The sequence below is a fragment of the Solanum dulcamara genome, chromosome 8 (assembly GCF_947179165.1).
Source record: "Solanum dulcamara chromosome 8, daSolDulc1.2, whole genome shotgun sequence".
NCBI lineage: Eukaryota > Viridiplantae > Streptophyta > Magnoliopsida > Solanales > Solanaceae > Solanum > Solanum dulcamara.
Window position 1 is genome coordinate 61297399 of NC_077244.1, and position 19554 is coordinate 61316952.

At 35.4% G+C, this 19554-nt stretch overlaps 3 protein-coding genes across 3 annotated transcripts; 2 read left to right on the plus strand and 1 right to left on the minus strand.

Moving 5' to 3' along the window:
• Positions 1-1322: 1322 nt before the first annotated feature.
• On the plus strand, positions 1323-11000 carry LOC129901356 (uncharacterized). The gene is made up of 6 exons (XM_055976505.1): positions 1323-1418; positions 1676-1781; positions 2779-2823; positions 7112-7220; positions 9726-9969; positions 10333-11000. The coding sequence occupies exons 1-6, from the start codon at positions 1371-1373 to the stop codon at positions 10519-10521; spliced, it is 741 nt and encodes a 246-aa protein (XP_055832480.1). The 5' UTR covers positions 1323-1370; the 3' UTR covers positions 10522-11000.
• Positions 11001-11937: 937 nt separating this feature from the next.
• Positions 11938-12797, plus strand: LOC129901638 (uncharacterized). Its single transcript, XM_055976886.1, has one exon. It carries the CDS (start codon positions 12090-12092, stop codon positions 12741-12743), a length of 654 nt encoding a protein of 217 aa, XP_055832861.1. The 5' UTR covers positions 11938-12089; the 3' UTR covers positions 12744-12797.
• Positions 12798-12844: 47 nt separating this feature from the next.
• On the minus strand, positions 12845-18651 carry LOC129901637 (uncharacterized). Its single transcript, XM_055976885.1, has 4 exons — positions 18258-18651; positions 17487-18055; positions 17324-17384; positions 12845-13640 (listed from the first exon to the last, which is right to left on the minus strand). Exons 1-4 carry the CDS (start codon positions 18649-18651, stop codon positions 13591-13593), a joined length of 1074 nt encoding a protein of 357 aa, XP_055832860.1. The 3' UTR covers positions 12845-13590.
• Positions 18652-19554: the final 903 nt, after the last annotated feature.

Here is a 19554-nt window from a genome sequence, read left to right on the forward strand (position 1 = left end):
TATCTTCAAATATTCCCTACCATTTCAAAATATTTCAAAAATCCCTTCTTTTACACCCAAAAATTCCTTTTTAGCTCAACTGATTTATTAATTAATGTATCCAGATACCACAGGATGTATCTGGATGAACTATATTTGAAGGAATTTATGTAATATTAAAAAGGATAGGAATAAATAGTAATTAGCTCCTTGGACTATGTGAATCTTAAAAAATTTACCTAAATTTGTCAAAAATTAACACTTTTAATTTTCGTTTAATATGATTGAACTGTGTCTATTAAATTTGATAGAAACTATGAAAAAAAGAGGAAATTAGCTGAAACTTGCATTTATAGGTATATTATTTATAGTAACTGCTATTTTAAATTTATTCTTAAAGTCTTGTGCAGTTTTTTAAGGTGTAATTTCTGCTATTTTTAATATCTTTTTATTGTTTAGTATAATTTTTATGTTGCATAGTTTTATAATTTGATGAGACTTTTTTGATGTTTAAAATTTAGTTTTTTGTTTTCTATAGTTATGTTAAATCTAACGTATATAGTTTAGTAAAATATTGGAGAGAAATTAAAAGTGTTAATCTTTGATAAATTATTCATCTATATTTTTAATTTAATTTCACAAGTAAAAATTAAAGAGAACAATATGTACAAGTTTATTTTTTAATTTGTGAAGATAGAGAAATTATTTTCTATAGATATTAGCTCAAATATTTTTGATTTTAAAAAATATATTTTTTAAACAAACTCATGAATCAAAAGGTTTAAATATATAAGGAACTAATTTGAACCTGGTGTCACATATAAGTACCATTTTCTTAATTCGAATGGGCATGCAGTGAGCGAATTAAATTTAGGGAAACTTATATAAATATACAATATTAAGAAAATATTTACCATCTATAGCAATAAAAATAATAATTCATTGAACACTTATAATACATTTATAATACAGTTTTAATACATATTGCAGAAAACTATTTATAAAACATATATAATACAAGTTTTATAGATAGATAATACATTTATCACATACTTTAATAGATTTATAATATATTATGTCAATTTCTTACTACACAAACATAATATATATTTTAAAACACTTATAATATATTTATATTGTATGCATAATTCACTTTTGATACAAGTGTAGATTTATCATAATATTATTATGTATTACTATAAATTATAATAAATAAAAAATATCGCTAAAATAAGTAATTAATTTTTAAAAAATACTCAATTAAGTAATTTTTCCTTAAATTTAACCCAATGCAAAACAAACAAAAAAGAAAAAGAAGGCTATTTTCGTCATTTTCTCGCCACTTCTGCATTAGGAAGATCAAGATTCCGGAGTCGGGGCAGAAGTGAATAATGGCGGAAGCTCTCTTCGAGCTGGAAGAAATTCTCATCTCCAGAAAGGTACCATTTTTAAGGACTAACATTCAAATGAAATTTCTTCTTTACCCTAAATTTCACTGCTTTATAGCTGTGTATCAACCTTGAGGAAAATTATCCTTTTTCCCCTTTCTATTTGATTAGGTAATTTGTACTCTTTGTTCTTTTTTTTTCCCTCTCTTCTATCGAGATTTTGAGAAATAAAATCAAGGTGCATTTTGGTTTTCTAACTAATTTCCCTATTGTGTATATAATTTTTCTGTAATGATATATATCTGTAGGAAGCTCTGACAAGTGAAGAAGCTAAACTACTTAATTCATGGAAGCAAAATGCTATAAGAGATTTTGGCATTGGTGCTACCGGTGCTTCCTTTGCCACTTGGTTAGGTACATTTTCCACAGAATTACATTGTCAAGTAAATTATACAACAACAACAGCAACATAGTCACTGAAATCGCACAAGTGGGGTCTGGGAGGTAAAATGTACGCAGACCTTATCACTACCTCATAGATATAGAGAGACTATTTTCGAAAGACCCTCGGCTCAAGTGGGGTCAAGTAAATTATAATTGGAGTGTTTTTGTTTAGTTTCACTAGTACTTTTTAATTTAAGCTGCTTTGTAGTTGTGTTTTCCTTGATAAGGATGTCAAAAGAAAAGAAAAAAAAGTAGAAGGATTCAAGATGATGGTTTTTGAATGGATATTGTGTTGAGTAAAATTTTGTTTGATAGAGAAAATATCACATCAAAGGTTAAAATTGAGCAGATAAATGAATTTGAATTCTTGAAAGGCATAAAAGTTGTATAGAATAATACTATTAGCGAAGTGTTGTCCAACATTTTGGATTGTCCTAATAGAACGAGTATAATATAGAATGGGGCAAAGGGAGTATAGTAAAAATAATTGGGGTTTTCCATTGGTGCTTTTATGTGAATTTTGGCTTTGAAGAAAAAAGTCCCTCTTCTACATGTCATGCTTCCTGAAATTATTTATTAGAAGCTGAGATCATAAAGTACATATGAGTAGGAAGAGGAAGAAATGCGTCAGATTCGAAAGTATCGAACTTCTCTTGTTTGAAAGGATGAAGCGCATTGGAATGGTAGTAGTAATAATAGGAAGATTTGGCAGAAATATGTAAAATACCCTCCTAAAAAGATTGTTCCAGAATAAAAGGGCAATGGTTAGAAGAGGTGCTCCAGCATCTAGAAGAAATAGGGTTATTAGATAAGTCAGAAAACCGGCCTTAATCACTCATGTGTTTAAGTGTTGCTCTGTATTATATCCATTTTTCTTGCACAAATTATTTGTTTTCTCCTCTTTTATTGTTTGCTTCTATATTTGACCAAGCACCTAACAAAGTTCTCTCAATTTGTTTCTTTGCAGTAACCAGAAGGTTGAATAACCTAGTTCGTATGAACCTGACAGCAGGTTAGCTCAATTCACAATTTCATTAGCATAAATTTTTTCAGAAATTGACTGGGCTTGTTTTTCATGTTTTATCTTTTCTGCCTATGCCAGTCACACTTGATACCCTAACTGATTTCTGTCCATGTATTTGTGGACTTGGTAGATAATGTATTTTAGGATGCCTTTAAGTGGCTCATGTTCAAGTGCACAGTAAGTTGTTATACATATTTGCTGTTAAAAGTAAATACTTAAAAACTTGAGTATCTGTTTAATTCCTTAAATGGTCACTCAAGTAGATGAAATTACCTGTAAAGTCACATATCATTTTATTGTTTCAATAAAATCAGTCAGCTTACCATTATCTCTTACAAAATAACAGTGACAGAAAAGCCGCTTTATCAACACTGTATTTGCTTCTGACCTTTATTCCTGTTTCTGTTCTTTTTCAACTATCGATGTGCTCATTCTCTTCCAACTAGTTTATCAATGTTACTACATGCAGTGTAAAAGCTAAAAGATTAGTAATTTAAGGTAGTCTTTATGTAATTTTTGTATATTTAAAGTTTATCAAAGAATTCATGTCCAAATTTACAGTGAAAATTTGATGGTGCCCCTCATTGGGAAATTTCTTTCATTTGGCATTGAGGAAGTATAGGATATCAAGTTTCTGGAATTGGGTTTATTCTGGAATCATAATTTTTTTTACTTGGTTTTATCTGATGCCTAATTAGTGAGCTGGAACTTAAAAATCTCCTAAATAGATCACTGGCTGTTTTATTTGACTTCTGTCAAAATAATAATTTTTTTTGATGCTTATTTTTCTTTATTGAACAAGTTGATAGCGTGATCAACTTTTCGGAGATATGATATCATATCTAGGCCATCGTTATTTTGTAAGAATAATAGTTTACTTGAGTAGCTAGCAAATGAGTTGGTAGATTCCAGGTCTAGGCAACCACTCTGGAGGTTTTAGAAAAAAAAAGCTCTCAGGCACGAGTTTCGAGGTCCCTTTATGAAGTCCCTTCCGGACTTTGAAATTTCTTATCCGGTGGACTTCCTCCACCGGAAATCACCATTCTCTCACTTTCTTTATCTTAGACTTTCTTCCTTCAGTTTCTATGAAAATAGAGTTTATTTTTCGAGAGGGGGTAAATCCTACGACATCACGGAGGCAAGATCCAGACGGGAAACATGGTACGACTGGGTAGAAAATGCTAGGCAGCATTTGAGAATGATGGTACTGAGTAAAGGGGCACTCAGTTGGATCTGCAAAAGGCTCAATGAAGCTTCAGGCTTCAGGGGAAAGGAGCTCAAGGAGTTCAGGTGTATGACATGAATGTAGTCATGTTCCTATTCGAATTTCAGTCCATAAAAACAGCTGAACACGTTCTGATGGGAGACTGGAGAAGACAAAGTAGTCGGCTCTTTCTGCAATGGTGGTCACCAAAAGTTGGAACCTTCTCAAAAAGTCATGTTTTTGAATGGTATTGGATACGAGTTCTAGGGCTTTCTCTCCATTTATGGTCAACAACGGTGATGAAGAAGATAGGGAAAAGGTATGGGGGCTGGATTGAGATGGAAGAGGACCGATGGAGAATCGAGCCTGGGAGGAGAAGGGAGAATGAAAACCTACTAGGAGAGAGTTCCGTCAGGTACCCCGAGGTTTTGCGATAGCCATCTTTTTGGGAAAAGCTCTGTTGGAATAGAGGCTATAGGCAGAAGGGGGATAGGTCCTATTTGGGTGAAAGAGAACACATGAGGGGACACGTGTATGAGGGCCCCAGTGTCGTTGGACACGTGAATCCTCAACTTTCTTTTTCAAATTATTTGGGCCAGTAAACCCGTTTAAATAAAAGCCCAATAAAGGTTGTTGAACCTCTTTTTTTTAAAGATAATAACATGTGGCCAGCCAATACAGAAGCCCGAAGCAATCTGTTAGCATACACAGAATAGAGAATGTTGAGTGAAACGGAGAAGAAAGCTACCCGATGGAATCTCTTCAATTAGAAAATATAGAGAAGCAACATGCAGAGCCAATACAGTCAGAATTTTTATATACTGATGACACGGTAATTTTTTTGTGAAGCAGAGCAGGAAAAACTATGTTACATCAGAGTTATTCTGGTGGTTATTGAAGCATGCTCTAGACTAAAAGTGAATTTGAGAAAGAGTAACATATTCCCTATTAAAGAGGTCCAATAGATTCACACTTTGGCTAATAAACTGAAGTGCAAGATAGAGAGGTTGCCCATAGTTTATCTAGGTATGCCATTGGGTGCTAAACATAAAGCAGTTAGCATCTGGGATGGTATACTAGATAAATCATTGAAGAAACTGGCACTTTGGAAATCCCCATATCTCTGTTTGGAGGGAAAAGTCACATTGATCAACTCTGTATTAGACTCCTGACCAACCTATGTGATGTCAATTTTCCCCATTCCCAGCAAGGTAATCAAAGCTCTAGATACGATGAGGAGAAATTTCCGTTGGCAAAGGAACAAGATTGAGAAGAGCTTTAACTTAGTTAAATGGGTGGCAATTCAGCTGAGCAGAAGATATGGTGGGTTCAGAGTAAGAAACCTAAAGTTGCACAACAACAGTCTACTTACCAAGTGGTTATGTAGATACAACTTGGAAGATCAAACACTGTGGAAAGAAGTCATTCAACGCAAATATGGGCAAGAGGGACAATGGTGTTCAGAAGAAGTGATAGAAACATATGGAGTGGGATTATGGAGGACTATAAGAAACCTCTTGTTGACCTTCAGAGAACAATGTAACGATAAAGGTTGGCAGTGAGAATAAGGCTTTGTTCTAGAAGGAAGATTCGTATGGACAAGGGTCGCTGCGGAATCTGTTTCCTGAGCTATTCTCCATTTGTTTGAGCCCTAACAGCAAAATACAAGATTTTTGGTCTCCACAGGGATGGAAATTGCTTTTCAGGAGACTGCTTAATGACTGGGAAATGGGGTGGGTATCAAAAATGTTGACTTTGATTAGAGACTTCCTTGGCACCAATTTGGAAACTGATATTTTGATATGGAGGCATCATCCTGATGGCCTGTTCTCAGTGAATAGAATGTATAAAAGGGGATTAATCACAACTGCAAGCAAAAAACCAGGGCCATGGAGTCCTATTTGGAAGAGTATAGCTCCTACCAAGGTGAAGTAATTCACTTGGTTGGAAGCTAGGAAAGCTTGCCTAACACATGATGCATTACAAAAGAGGGGTAGAATTATAGCCTCAAGCTGCTCTCTTTGCAAAGAGCCTCTAGAAACCAACAATCACCTATTCCTCCACTGTAAACTGTAAAGTAACAACACAAGTGTGGGCTCTATTCACCAATTTAGTTAGCTTCAACTGGATTATGCCAGAGCACACAGCATGCCTGTTAAGCTGCTGGATCAGAAGGGGAGATAGCAAGAGTCAGAAGAGGTGGCAGAGGAAATTACCAGTTCGTATCTGGTGGATTATATGAAAGGAGAGAAATCAGAGAATTTTCGAAGGAAAAGAATGCACAATACCACTTTAGAGTTTAGGCTTTTGGTGTAAAGAAATGAATATAAAAGAGGAAATTCAACTAGTATATTTCATTGGAGCTTTGTAAGTATTCCTGTTTCTTTTGCTTTTTGTGTAATTAACACATTTGGAGGTGGCCAACATAGCCCTTAATGCTCAGGAATACAAAGTTACCAGTTTCAAAAAAAATAAAAAATAGTTAACTTGAGTAATTTTATTGGGACAAAAAAACTTAAGTTACTTTACTAGGTAATTTTACCAACTTGAGTGACCATTTGAGGAAATGACCCCTCAATTCAAGTGCCTAAATTAAGGATGACATTTAAAGTTCTCTTTTGCCTCACTGCCTTAGTGGGATCTTGCATTTTGAATAAAGGATGTTGATAAAATTATGCAGTAAACTGTATGATTATGACAAATTCAAGTTGCTAGTTGAAGAGAGATTATAAGTCTCCTAAATAGCAATGACCCTGAATATTTAGGGAGCGCTTCCCCCTTAACGGGCATTATGTGGCCCGATTCCGGATTGGTCGTGGCCCCAAAGCAGGTACATGAGACCAAGTGGGCCTATTACATGTTCATTTGTGTGATATTCAGAGTCATTGCTATTTCGGAGACTTGTAAATCTCTCTTCAGCTGCATATTAGCATTCTTGTAATGATACACACTGTTCAAAAGGCTGATGTGGAGCTCAGTTACACAAGATCAAGTTTTATACCGAAACAGAGAACATTTGTTTTACTTTTGGTAATTTTATTGCTTTAATCTTTTGAACTTTCCCTCTTCCAGGTGTTGGTTTCTATTATGGCATTAGGAGATTTGCTAAGTGTGTGGATTCAGAAATTGAACAAATTCTCTCTCAGCATGGGACTCGTTTGCAAACTGAGATGGCAGAAATGTAGGTTATTGCCTAATGATGAACATTTTGATTTGTGCAAAATACATTAGTTGGGTTGCAACTCCTTAGGGGTCGTTTGGTTATCGGGATTAGGTCATCATTCCAGGATAAAATTTGGGATTACATTTATCCAATGTTTGGTTGTTGGTATTAGCTAATACCGGTATAAATTTTATACCAAATCTTGCTATTATCTATCCCATATTGAAAGTGTGATTATAATCCCGGGATAACTTGGTTCCAAACCAAACGACCCCCAAGACTTAAGGTGCTACACAGGCTCTTGCTTACATGACTTAGTATGATGAAACATAACCTTGGAACTTGTATTCTCGTGCTTCATCTTAAAATAATTGCTCTACTTTTAGTGCAAGTTCATCTATAAAATCTCTTTTTATGTATCAAAAATATTAATTGCTCTACTTCTTTTTTTATTCTAGTAGGTTTGGCATCTTCTCCAAACTAAAAATATACCATTCATTATTTAATGGCCACAAAATTCAACCCTTTCCTGATTGTTCTTAACAAAGTATGGCATCTAAATAAGGCTCAGGTTGTTTTAAGAATTTGCAATAGAATTAGTGGTTTTCTTTTGGATATAGGTTATATTCAATGTTCAATAATTTATGAATTAGTTTTATCCTAAGTTGCTCAGCCTCTTCACTTTCGGTGTTGCACCGTGTCAATACAACATGGGTGTGGGTGTGTTATCCGTACAGGATTTGGTCAACCAATTTTGGGAATTTTGACCAAAATCAACAGAGAAATTCTGGACAAATACAATGATTTTTGTAATCAAAACAAAAGCTAAGGTGAAATTGAAGAAAATGGAGTGCATTGAAAATAAAAATTTCTATGTCAATCCTTTTCCTTATATCCTCTTGATAAATGTTTTTTCCTCATAATGCCTTGCAAGTTTTTGCACATAGTGTCTCATAATTTAGACATCCCTATTTTTAGATATTTGAATTATTTTTAGGTGAATCCAGGCACCGGGTATCCTTACCTAGATCTGTACCCCCGAATTTTAAAATTTATATCATGAAGGATTCGACCTCTATATCCACACCTCTGTATTGAACACCTGTGCACCTGATTCCAAGCAACTTGGGTTTTATCAAAACAGTCTTCTTTTATGCTCTCTGTATACATACTAATTTTGTCCCTTAGGAAAAAACCATTTGTTTCCTGACTTTCTGCAATGCATCAGACTGAAAATCTTCCTCTTGTTTTTTCTTCAACTTGTGTGAACTCAAGTGCAGACAATTATTAACTTGAAACATGTTTGTTATCGCTGAGGGAGACCGTCATGATGAGAACAAAAGAAAAAAAAAGGAGGAAGGAGATTACGAGGGTTGTTGTATAACTGTTAAATTGAATATAGTTATATTAAGTAATTGTTGCAAGACGCAAGTGCACAGGAATCTAGGCATTGAGCTTGTTTGAGCTTTGGTGGATTAATCCAAGTGAAAGACTTGCATAGCATTGTATTAACTTGAATCATACTCACCCTATAAAGTATTGCTTTCATGTTTATTAGACTTAAAATTGAATGTGCTGTGAGTCCAATATGGCCAAATCTTCATTTTACGAGGTTAATCATCTAGCCTGGATCATATTTGTTGCTCACTGTTAGTTTTAGAGTGAGATACCACCTGAAAATATAGGAACTGACTGCTAGGCTAAGTGTGATGAGAGCCACCTCTCAACCTTTGAGTTGGCAAGGACAGAATAGATTATACTGCTGCCTATTCTATAAATAATTACTCTTTCCAGCCTTTGAGTTAGCTTCTGAAGTTGAGTTAGGCTCAAGGTCTATTTCTTTAAGTTGGTACCAGAGCCAGGCACACCCAATTCTTGTTTCACCCGATATTCGGTCCTTATATTATCTTGTCCACGCTCCATGGCAGACTTGAACATATGTGATGGTTTGATCATGTCCACGTAGACATTTACATCCACTAGTCTGTAGGTGCAATACTATGGTGAATGGAAGTGGTAAAATGAGACTACTAAAATCACACAAAAGAAACTAGCAAGCTCTCAGCATTCACACAGATTTAGCTAAAGATAGAATATAATAGAAGCAAGGAATTCACACAATACCAAGTAGTTCAAATTAAGGTTTAGTTATTGTCACTTAAATTTTATTTGGTATTTGCCGGACTTGTATGCACGTGTGAGTAATTGTGGCATTTAGAATATCTCTAATTTAGAGAGCTCCTAATTTGTTGGAAGGTCCAATTTGAGCAGAGTAATTACAGATACTTTGCATGCTTAAAAGATTCTTCACAGTTTTGTGGTTCAGGAAAAAAATCACTTTGAGAAGGATATACTCGACCTGCAGAAATGTTGAAGGAACTTCTCTGAAGAAAATTCCTTAGTATTAGTTAACGTTTTGTGTACTGATCCTATGGCTTCCTTTGCTCAAGTGTTTTATTGTAATTTCTTCTTTTTTCTTCCCCAACATTAACTATGTACTGAATGTTTATTTTAACATGATAGAATGTTGAAGAAGCATCAGCATGATCCACATGTATTGCAACGTGTCTCCAAACATTTTTTCTGTGAAAATGTTTATGATGACGATTCAACCGACAGGCCAAAATCAAGGTGGCGCATTCGGAATCTCTTTGAGGAAGATCTTGCTTCTGCTCATATGACATATGATGATGACTCTTACAATAAGAAAATCAATTCGGTGAAAACTGATCCGAGGAAGACTAATCTACAGCGCAAGCAAATTAATGTGAGTATGCAACTGCTGCCTTTAAATAATTTGAAATATGAATCAGAAAATAGTACTGGTGGGACGTCGGACATCTGTTATACAAGAATCTACTTATTAGAATATGGACAAGATAACCAAATTCCATGCACACGGCTGTACAAATTACTAAAAAAGTAAAATTTAGTAAAAGCATCCTGTAATCATGGAAGGTGTAGTGTAGTGTTCATTGGAGCTTTCTTCTGTCTAAATGAGGAAGGAGGAGAAGCTTAACAAGTCCCTGCTTGGAAATATATTCCTTTCACTCAGTCATTGCTTTGTCAAAACTAAATATGCAAACTTTGTTAGTTATTTGTTAACTGGAGTCTTTGTTCATAAATGTAGACGGGTGCAGCAGCTGATGGTCTGGAGGCTATTGAAGACCCATTTGACTGCATATTCGGGTCTTCAGCAAGTGTCCAAGATATTCATCACCCTGACACACTTAGCACACCATTTAGAAGACGTAACTATAACCAGAAAAGGTCTCATCGTAGGCATAGGATGCGTCACAAGGAGAACATGGATGTTTGAGGTTTCTTCAATTGGCCAAATAGCCCTCACAAATGCCCCTCGCATCACATGTACCTGAAATTACTAGCTATTACAACAAGTTGTACCTACTATGTGGGTGCCTTTCTATGATGCTGTTCTCTCCTTGATACACGGAGTCTTGCATTGTAGCTGAATGAGTCGTTCGCCAAATCTCTAGCTGGAATTGGTATTACCTCCAAGCTGCTTTGTATATGTTATGACTCCATTTGCATTTGAGCTATTCAGGGACGGTGTACCAATTTCAGCATAAGCTAGTTTTAGATAAACTCTGTTAGTGATTTTAATAGAGATGAAGCTAAAAATTGATCTCCCAGTCGAAATATTTGGATGAAATGAAATTAGAGTTCTGAATTCCCAGCATGTATTAGAAGAAATAATTGGTATAAACATTTGTACTTGTTACCAATGTTGGTAGTATTTTTTTCAATTTCTGCAAAATTTATCTAGTCTTAGTTGTACATCATGTATTATTTTCTATCTAATGCAATATGGGATAAAAGTACTGTGTATTGTTCCATACCATGATAAAGTTCTAAGACAAAACTAACCTTTCTTTTAAGAGTTCTCTTGATTAAACCTCTCTAGGCTAGTCAAGTCCAAGGGTATAATTGTAAACAAAATTATAAATAGATTTAGGCCAAATATAAGTTTAAGTTGTATAGTATAATATTTAATTTTTAATGCAATGAACCAAATTTGTTAACAAATAATTTTTACATTATTAATTTTCTTATTACTAAATCGTGTATTACAATTTCTTCCTAACTTGTTTATAAACTAAACAACCTTCATCGACAAGTTATGTAGTAGTTATTATAATGTAAGAAATGCAATGATTTCTGAATTTAACGCGGCTAAATGAAAACAATGTTGAATTTTCGAAATGGAGAGAGGGGAAAGAAATGAATAGAGTAAATTACTAAAATGGGAGAGTATCTAATATTTATAATTTGCATTACATGTCTATTCTTAATTGGCTGCAGTTTTGTTTCTCTCCCGTTTGATCATCCTTTTTGTGTTCCTTTGACTTTGTTGGCAATAAAGATAATTTAGTTAAATATCATTTGTTCATCCTACGTTAAACAAAGAATTGAACCCTTCATTGCATTTGCCAGTTTGTCGGTTTCTCCCATTTTATTTTCTCTTGTTTTCTTCTTTCCGAAGAAATCTCCACCGCCCCAAGCTCTATTCCGGCTTGCTAAAATATACTTGACTTTATTCTTATTTTGTTAAAATAAATATATCGTATTCAATATCTCTATTAAATAAAATAATTTAACTTTTATAACTAATTTATTAATTTAAAAATATATCAAATGTTCGTACCTTTCGCATGCATCTCTTTTTTCCCCCCTTTTGTACGGAATAAAATTCTCGCCCCTTTAAAATAATTTACAGATTACAAAAAAGAAATAACCCGCCCGGCAACCCGGTGCATCTGTCTCTCTTTTTGGATCCACCTATAATCCCAAACTGTTTCATTTCTAAGAACCTCTCTATATAACCCCAAAATCCCTTAAAAAAAAAAAAGACAGGCAAAAATTCTAATGCAATTAACAATATTCTCATCAGGGGTTAATAGGATCTTGCTAAAGAAGATCCCAAATTACTCTATTGGAATTTTGAACCTTCTCAACATTTGTCTTCTCCTTCTTATCGTTTCAACCCCAACAATTCAGGGTATGAGGGTCCATCCTCTCTCCCTGAAACGAAACATTGGAATTGATTCGAATTTTTCACAACAGCAACAACAAATTCCTTGTCCCGCAATGAAGAAACTCCGGAAACTTCCTCACGTATTTAACAACGTCCTGGAATTGCCGTTCCGTTCTGACGAGGATGTGGCGGTGGAAGAGAAGGAAGGATTCTTCCGTTTCATGGCGAAAATCGAACTGGAAGGAGCTGGCGATGGACAAGTGAGGGCACAGGCGGTAGAGATTCATCCAGGGGTAACGAAGATTGTGGTGAGGAAGGGCAATGCAAACGGTGAGGATGAAATTAAGCTTTTGTTGGAACAATTGAATGTGGATACATGGAGGTATAGGCTGCCTGCTTCAACTATGCCGGAGCTGGCCACGGCAGTGTTTGTGGACGGTGAGCTTGTTGTGACGGTGCCCAAGGGTGAGAGTGGCCGTGGAGATTTTGCTGATGGATCCAGGGGTGTTTGGGGAGGCGGTGGCCGACTTGTTCTTGTACAATAGTTATCTTTTTCACATTAACCAATATATGCATTACTTATCTATATTCTTCTTATATACCCTACCAAATGAGCCTAATGTATTTCTTAATTGTAGACAAAAATGGTTAGAATTTTAATTATTTTCTCCTACACTTCATAAGTCATCTATCACCGAAGTTTAGTCATTTTCATATGATTCAGCCATTTTAGCTTGAACTTCAACTACATGAAGTTACAAAAACAGCTAAAATTGAACCAAAATGACTAAATTTCAATGTATACCTGAGCTTGAATCATATGAAACTGTAAATATTGTGTCTGAAGTTAGATTTTGTCAAGACTAACTTCACATTATACCCGAAGTTGTCCAAAATAGTACACATGCAAAAAGAAAAAAAGAACAACACAAATTAAATGATGATATATACATGTGTATGTTTACTTAAACAAGAAGGTATATAGCTCATTCAAATAATGAACAAGACTGGGGCTCTTTCTGTTTGTGCACATGGTGATACTGTATAAATGTACGGGTACGGTCGAATGAGACAGTACTTTATTACTTGTTCTGTTTTCCAGTTATATCCCTGACCGGAAGTGGAGCAAATAGGAAAAACAAAAATGCAACTGATATAGGGTTCTACTTGTACAGTCTTAGTTATGCTATTCTTTTGCTCCAATAGCAAGCTAAACAAAATATTTGGACGCCAAGGTTACAATCAGTGGCACATAGCAATGAACCAAATCATTTTTCATGAAGATGGTGTCCGGACTAGCTTCCACGTTCCACAAAGTACTTCTACCTCCCATCAGCATAAGGTAACTTTGTGACTAACGTTTAGGTAGATTGAAATAAATCATCTAGTGTCTTATGCTTCTGGCTGAAATTTTGAACTTGCAATAAATGTACCAGATTTAGCTGTAATGAACCAGAAAACAGCTTCATGAAAACCATTGTCCGAAATTTGAAGGATTAAAAGAACCCTATACAACATTAGAAAAATAGTAGGGTATGAACTGCCACAAGATTCGCTAATAATAGCAAGTTGAGCACTGAACAAGGATGCCAGAAATACGAAAGACAAAACATATAAAAAGCATCATTAAAAAATGTGGGTGCAAACTTGCACTTCAAGCTCAGCAAGAAGAATCACAAGAACAATAACGGCAATATCTGGATATATCAGCCTAACAAATACGCTCCAAGTAAATCTGAGCAGTATTGCTAAAGGCAGAGAACCAATAACACGTAATGTTAGCTTCATTAAATTATATTTTAACTTATGTTTTAATGATGACACTAATCCTAAATTATCTGTGCAGAAAAAAAATGAGACATCCAAAATCTGTGAAAAGAACGCATAAATCTAAACAAGGATATCAAATACTACCAGAATTGAAGGAAGATTGACAAACGAGTATAACAGAATCAAGGAGATTGACTCGCGTAACAATGGAAACAGCTATAGGATGACAATCCTTCACTCCGGAAGGGTAGGTTCCATACCGACAAGACCTCCTATCCCAGAATCCGCTCATTTCACACCAACTAAAGCGGAACTTAATCACCAAGGTAGAAACTCTTGTTTAGTCAGGACGTCGTTCCCGTCCCTTTTTTTTGAGGATCCGACAACTTATGCAGGAACTTTCCAACACCTTCTTCTGCTGCGGTTGAATCGGATATGTTGGGGTGAGGAAGCACCACAACTAAAGTTTGATATGATGAAAATAATGAAAATAATGAAAATAAATTGGACACGAGAATTTTACGTGGAAACCCCTCTAAATATAGAAGGGAAAAACCACGGGGTAGAAGGATCTCACTATATTTTATGGAGTACACAGCTCTCAAATACAAGGAGAAAACAACAATTAACACTTCTCTCCTGTAAAAGGAACAACTACTAAAGAGGACACTCAAGACTACAATATTTATCTTGGTGTAAAACTCTCTTTGTATTCTTACTCTCTCTTTCTGGGATGATTTAAATGAGGGCAAGAGGCCCTCTATTTATAGGAGAATGAAAACGCGTATACGCATTTTCAAAAACGTGTAAGAGTTGTTGGCAGCAAATTGTATACATTCAACAACCAATGTCAAAAAAAGGGTGCTGGCAGGCAGCCCCTTTTTTTGACTTCTGCATTGCCTCCTTTTACTTCTGCAGGATAAAGCTGGTTAGATAGAGTAAGTGGAGATGAACATCTTTAGTTATTTATTCTTAATATGCGCTCCGACCTCTCCGCCACCAGCACAAGTGAATAAGAAAGGATCACGTCGCCAAAAACAAGCCAGCAGCTTACCACAAGGAAAGCACACCCAATAGCTACCAGAAATAGAATCAAGGAAGAATGACTTGTCTAACGATGGAAACAACTCAGCCGCATCCCTCAAGGAAAAAGAGCACACGCTTACCACAAGAAAGAACGTAACAGGACACTCGGACAAATTTGACACTCGGACAAATTTGAATATCTTGATTGAAGGAGAAAATCCCTTGGGTTACCTTAAGAGCAAAACGCTGAAAATCAAGGATTGATTCTCAAATCAATCCCAGTGGCATTCAAGATCAAAGATTGATATTAATTCCATTCCGCCCAAGCAACGGTCAAGAAGCAGCCAATCAATATAAAAGCTTGAAAAACCCTGGTCACTCTTTCATCTTGTAAAAGCACTGTATTCAATATAGTTTACCAGTGAAAAGAAAAGGAGCGATTAGAAAACTATACGAGTAGAGGATGTGACCAACAAGTAAACTGGAATCTTCCAGTTCAAGGAGTTCACAACAGGCTATCTGTCTAACGAGAAACATTCAAGCTCTAAGGAAACCCTTGTAACTCAAGGGGACTGGATTAGGCACCAAATTGGTGATCCGAACAAGTATAAGAATCTGTTTCACTCTTTATGCCTATAATATGTTATTTTATCTAATCGTCTAAACTATAGGGTAGTCGACTTGAAGAAATCAACAGTCGACCAATTACCTGACTAACATTCGAAACGAATTTCAATTCACCTCCCCATCCAACCCCACCCTCTTATGTGTTGGGTGTTTGCCCTGACTTTCCTAGTATAATTGGGTTTTCGTTTTCCTAAAAAGAAAACACAAAGTCTCCATATTTGGCTAGTCCTTTTTTTTGTAGAAAAAAGTTTATGACTCTATAAATAGAGGCTCATTCCAATTTACTTGATAGCATTCACAATGTAGTCCTAGGGAGCATGGAGAGTTTTGTGTTGGGGGAACTTTGTGAGATACAAGTGTTAACGTCTCTTTTTTATTCTGAGTGAATTGTGTGAGGTTATTTCTCTTTAGACATATGATAACTTTGTGATTAATGTTTAGGCAGAGCGGAAGAAATCATCTATAGTGTCTTTTGCTTCCGGCTGAGATTTTGAACTTGCAATGAATATACCAGATTTAGCTGTAATGAACCAGAAAATAGCTTCATGAAAACCATTGTCCAAAATTTGAAGGATGAAAAGAATCCTACATGACATTGGAAATAGAGTAGGGTATGAACTGTCACAAGATTCGTTAATAATTGCAAGTTGAGCACTGAACAAGGATGCCAGAAATACGAAAGACAAAACATATAAACATCATCATTAAAAAACATGGGTGCACTTCAAACCCACCAAGAAGAATCACAAGAACAATACCGGCAATATCTGGATATATCAGCCTAATAGATACGCTCCAAGTAAATGTGAGCAGTATTGCTAAAAGCAGAGAACCAATAACACGTACTGTTAGCTTCATTAACTTATATTTTAACTTATGTTTTAATGATGACACTAATCCTAAATGATCTGTGCAGAAAAGAAAAATGAGACATCCAAAATCTGTGAAAAGAACGTATAAATCTAAACAAGGAGATCCATTTTCGTCCATGAAGATGTAGTCTTCTCTTTCATATCTGAGTCAAAATCAATATCTAAATAAGGTCTAGAAAGAGACACAAGAAGGTATACTATCCAACTACCAGTAGTGGCGGAGCTAGGAATTCAAGTAAGGGGATTCAAAAGAAAAAAAAGTTTTTATGTCAAGGAGATTAAACAACTTACATATATGCAAAAATCATTTTCCCTATCTACATAGTGTAATTTTCAACGAAGCTCCGTCCCTGACTACATAGTGCACAGATTGTATAATCATGGACGAAATTCACTTCAAAAAATAGAAAGATCCACTGAAAGGGAATAAAAAAAAAAAATCTGTATGGACTGACTATATATCTGTAATGTATAGGAAATGAAATTAAGATACTAACAATTAATTAGTCACATCTGGTTAGGACCAAGGAGCAGTTGGATAGCATTTAATTGATGCACTGGGTGTACAACAAATAATTCCTCTACTCTTTCCAAGGCTCGCCAATTTTATTTTCTTGTACAACACCCAAGCTGATTATTTTCTGGTCATATTGCAGTTTAGTTGCCACAAGTGTTTTTGGTATTTGTGGACAACGGGAAGCACTGAAATAGACAATACTTAAAGGAAGAGAACCACATTTGCACATACTAAAATATCTTGCTCAGATACAATAGTGAAGTCAAAGTGACAGATCAACACAAACAAGACTATGAGAAGGTAGAGAAGTTACCAGTGCTATCCACACAGCTTTCCTTTTTGAATACATCTTCAATGCAAACTCCTTTCGTAAGCTGATGTGATTATCAAATTGGTCATTTTGGTAACTGTAAACCTCAAAACTGGCAAAAATAGCATCATAAGGAAACAAAGTACCATTCATCAATTAGCTATACCTTTGCCTTGATTGATTCGATACGATGCAACAACTCTTTTCCATTCCTTTTTTGTGAGCCACGCAAAATACAAATGCCAACATTCAAAATCTTTTCGATGTCAGCACGAGAAGCAACATATGTGCAGATGTTTAAAAGCTTCGAAGCATGTGAAACCAAATCCGTCCTTGAATCACAGTATCGACAGAAATACTCTGCATCCAAACTGATGCATCCTCCGACTGTCCCAGCCATGTAAGCTCGTAGAGCACAATCTAGATGGGAAACATGTCCACATATGTATCCATCACCTACTGGTGCTTCACATCGAATGTAACTGTAGCCCTCATAGTCCGAACTGATAGGTTTACAACAAAGAATACAGCAACAATCTCGGCAAAAACCCGGCTCACTGCAACAGACATCACAAAACATGGTCTCTGGAAAAGGATTTTCTGCTGCTAAACTGCTACAGACTCTGTTACCAGCCTTACAAGTAATAGCTCCAAGAGGGGAATCAGACGGTAAAGGCTCCATTTTCTTCCCTGAAGATGTAGTCTTCTCTTTCATCTCCGAGTCAAAATCAATATCTAAATAAAAAGAAAACAAATTTGGCATCAGGTCAGTAAAGAAAACAAATTTGGCATAATGTCAGCCAAGTGCATCAAATTTATTTGGAAGTTTAGTATACACAGTGAGCTATGTGGTAAGACCTTTTTTTTTAATTGATGAAAACAACCGAATAAATCTCTACATGCTACATATATACTGAAGAGCCTTGTCGAAGCTAACCTTTTGAGCTCGGTGACTGTTTCGAAGGAATCATCCAACTGAATGAAGCAAAGAATTGGTTGATATCCATACTAGGATGCTCAGACTGGAGATACTTTTTAACCGAAATCCTATTTCGAAAAGCATTATTCTTTCCATCTTTCCGAACCTGAAGACGCTTCGGAAGATACAGATATCTATCTTTAAAGGTGCCTGAAGATGTAGCTCGTTTCCCTGCCCGCCAGCCCCACTTATCACCAGCATTTGGCCAATCTACAGGAGCATATGGTAAACCTTCGCCAGAGTCATACTCAGAAACTGGATAAAGTTGAAGCCCAGTTTCACTGATTCTAGATGCACTCCCATTACATGCAACAAGTGCATGACTCTCCCCAACCTCCTCCTTGGTTGACATTTAGCTAATAATCTCAAACTATTGATACCGATGAAACCATAGTAAAATAAAGAAGAAACGTCAGAAGTCCACATCAGAAGAAAAAAGCAGCTAAAGGAGAAAAGACAAAAGTTGATATTTGAGACTCTGTCTAAAATTTTATACAACACCATTTTGATTTCCTTCCATTGATGCCATGTTTTGAATTTACTTCACCCCTAATTTTAGAAGAAAACAATCAGCCCAGCTATATATTTAATTAAACTTACTATTTATAGGAGACAATTCCAATTAGAATAGATAGTTAGCAGTTAGCACTATTATTCAATGGCGGAACTAGGTATTGGCAATGATGTTAATTGTATCCCTTCGCTTAATAATTATACTGTGCAATTTAGGCAAAACTAATCTTCCTAGTTATATGTAAATTGTTGAATCACCTTAATTAACACAAATGAAAATACTAGTGTTGTGGCAAATGGTGTTCAAAATTTGTTTTAGATCATATAAATCTTAGGTGTACATAGAGTAAAAAGACAATAAAAATGCTTCTGACATAAATGAGCATATCTACCTACTTTAAAAACATTATTTTTAAGCATAAACCATCATCATATGTAGTGAGGACATGTGCATATCAGTTAAGGGGTGAATTTGGGAATGTACCTGAGGAGATTAAGGACTTGGATAGACTCGGTGTCCTGGTAATCCTAGATGAAGATGAAAAATTAAAATTCCAAGGAAAGGAAAAAGGCAAAACCCTAAAACCTCGTAAAATGCAAAGAGTGTAATAAATGTTACCCCATTTAGTCTATATAAAGTAAATTATTAAATATGACACACACTTTAAGAAAAATATTTAAGGAAAAAAATTAAAGACTACTTTTTACTATTAACCTTATGAAATGTATTTTCTTTGTTTTT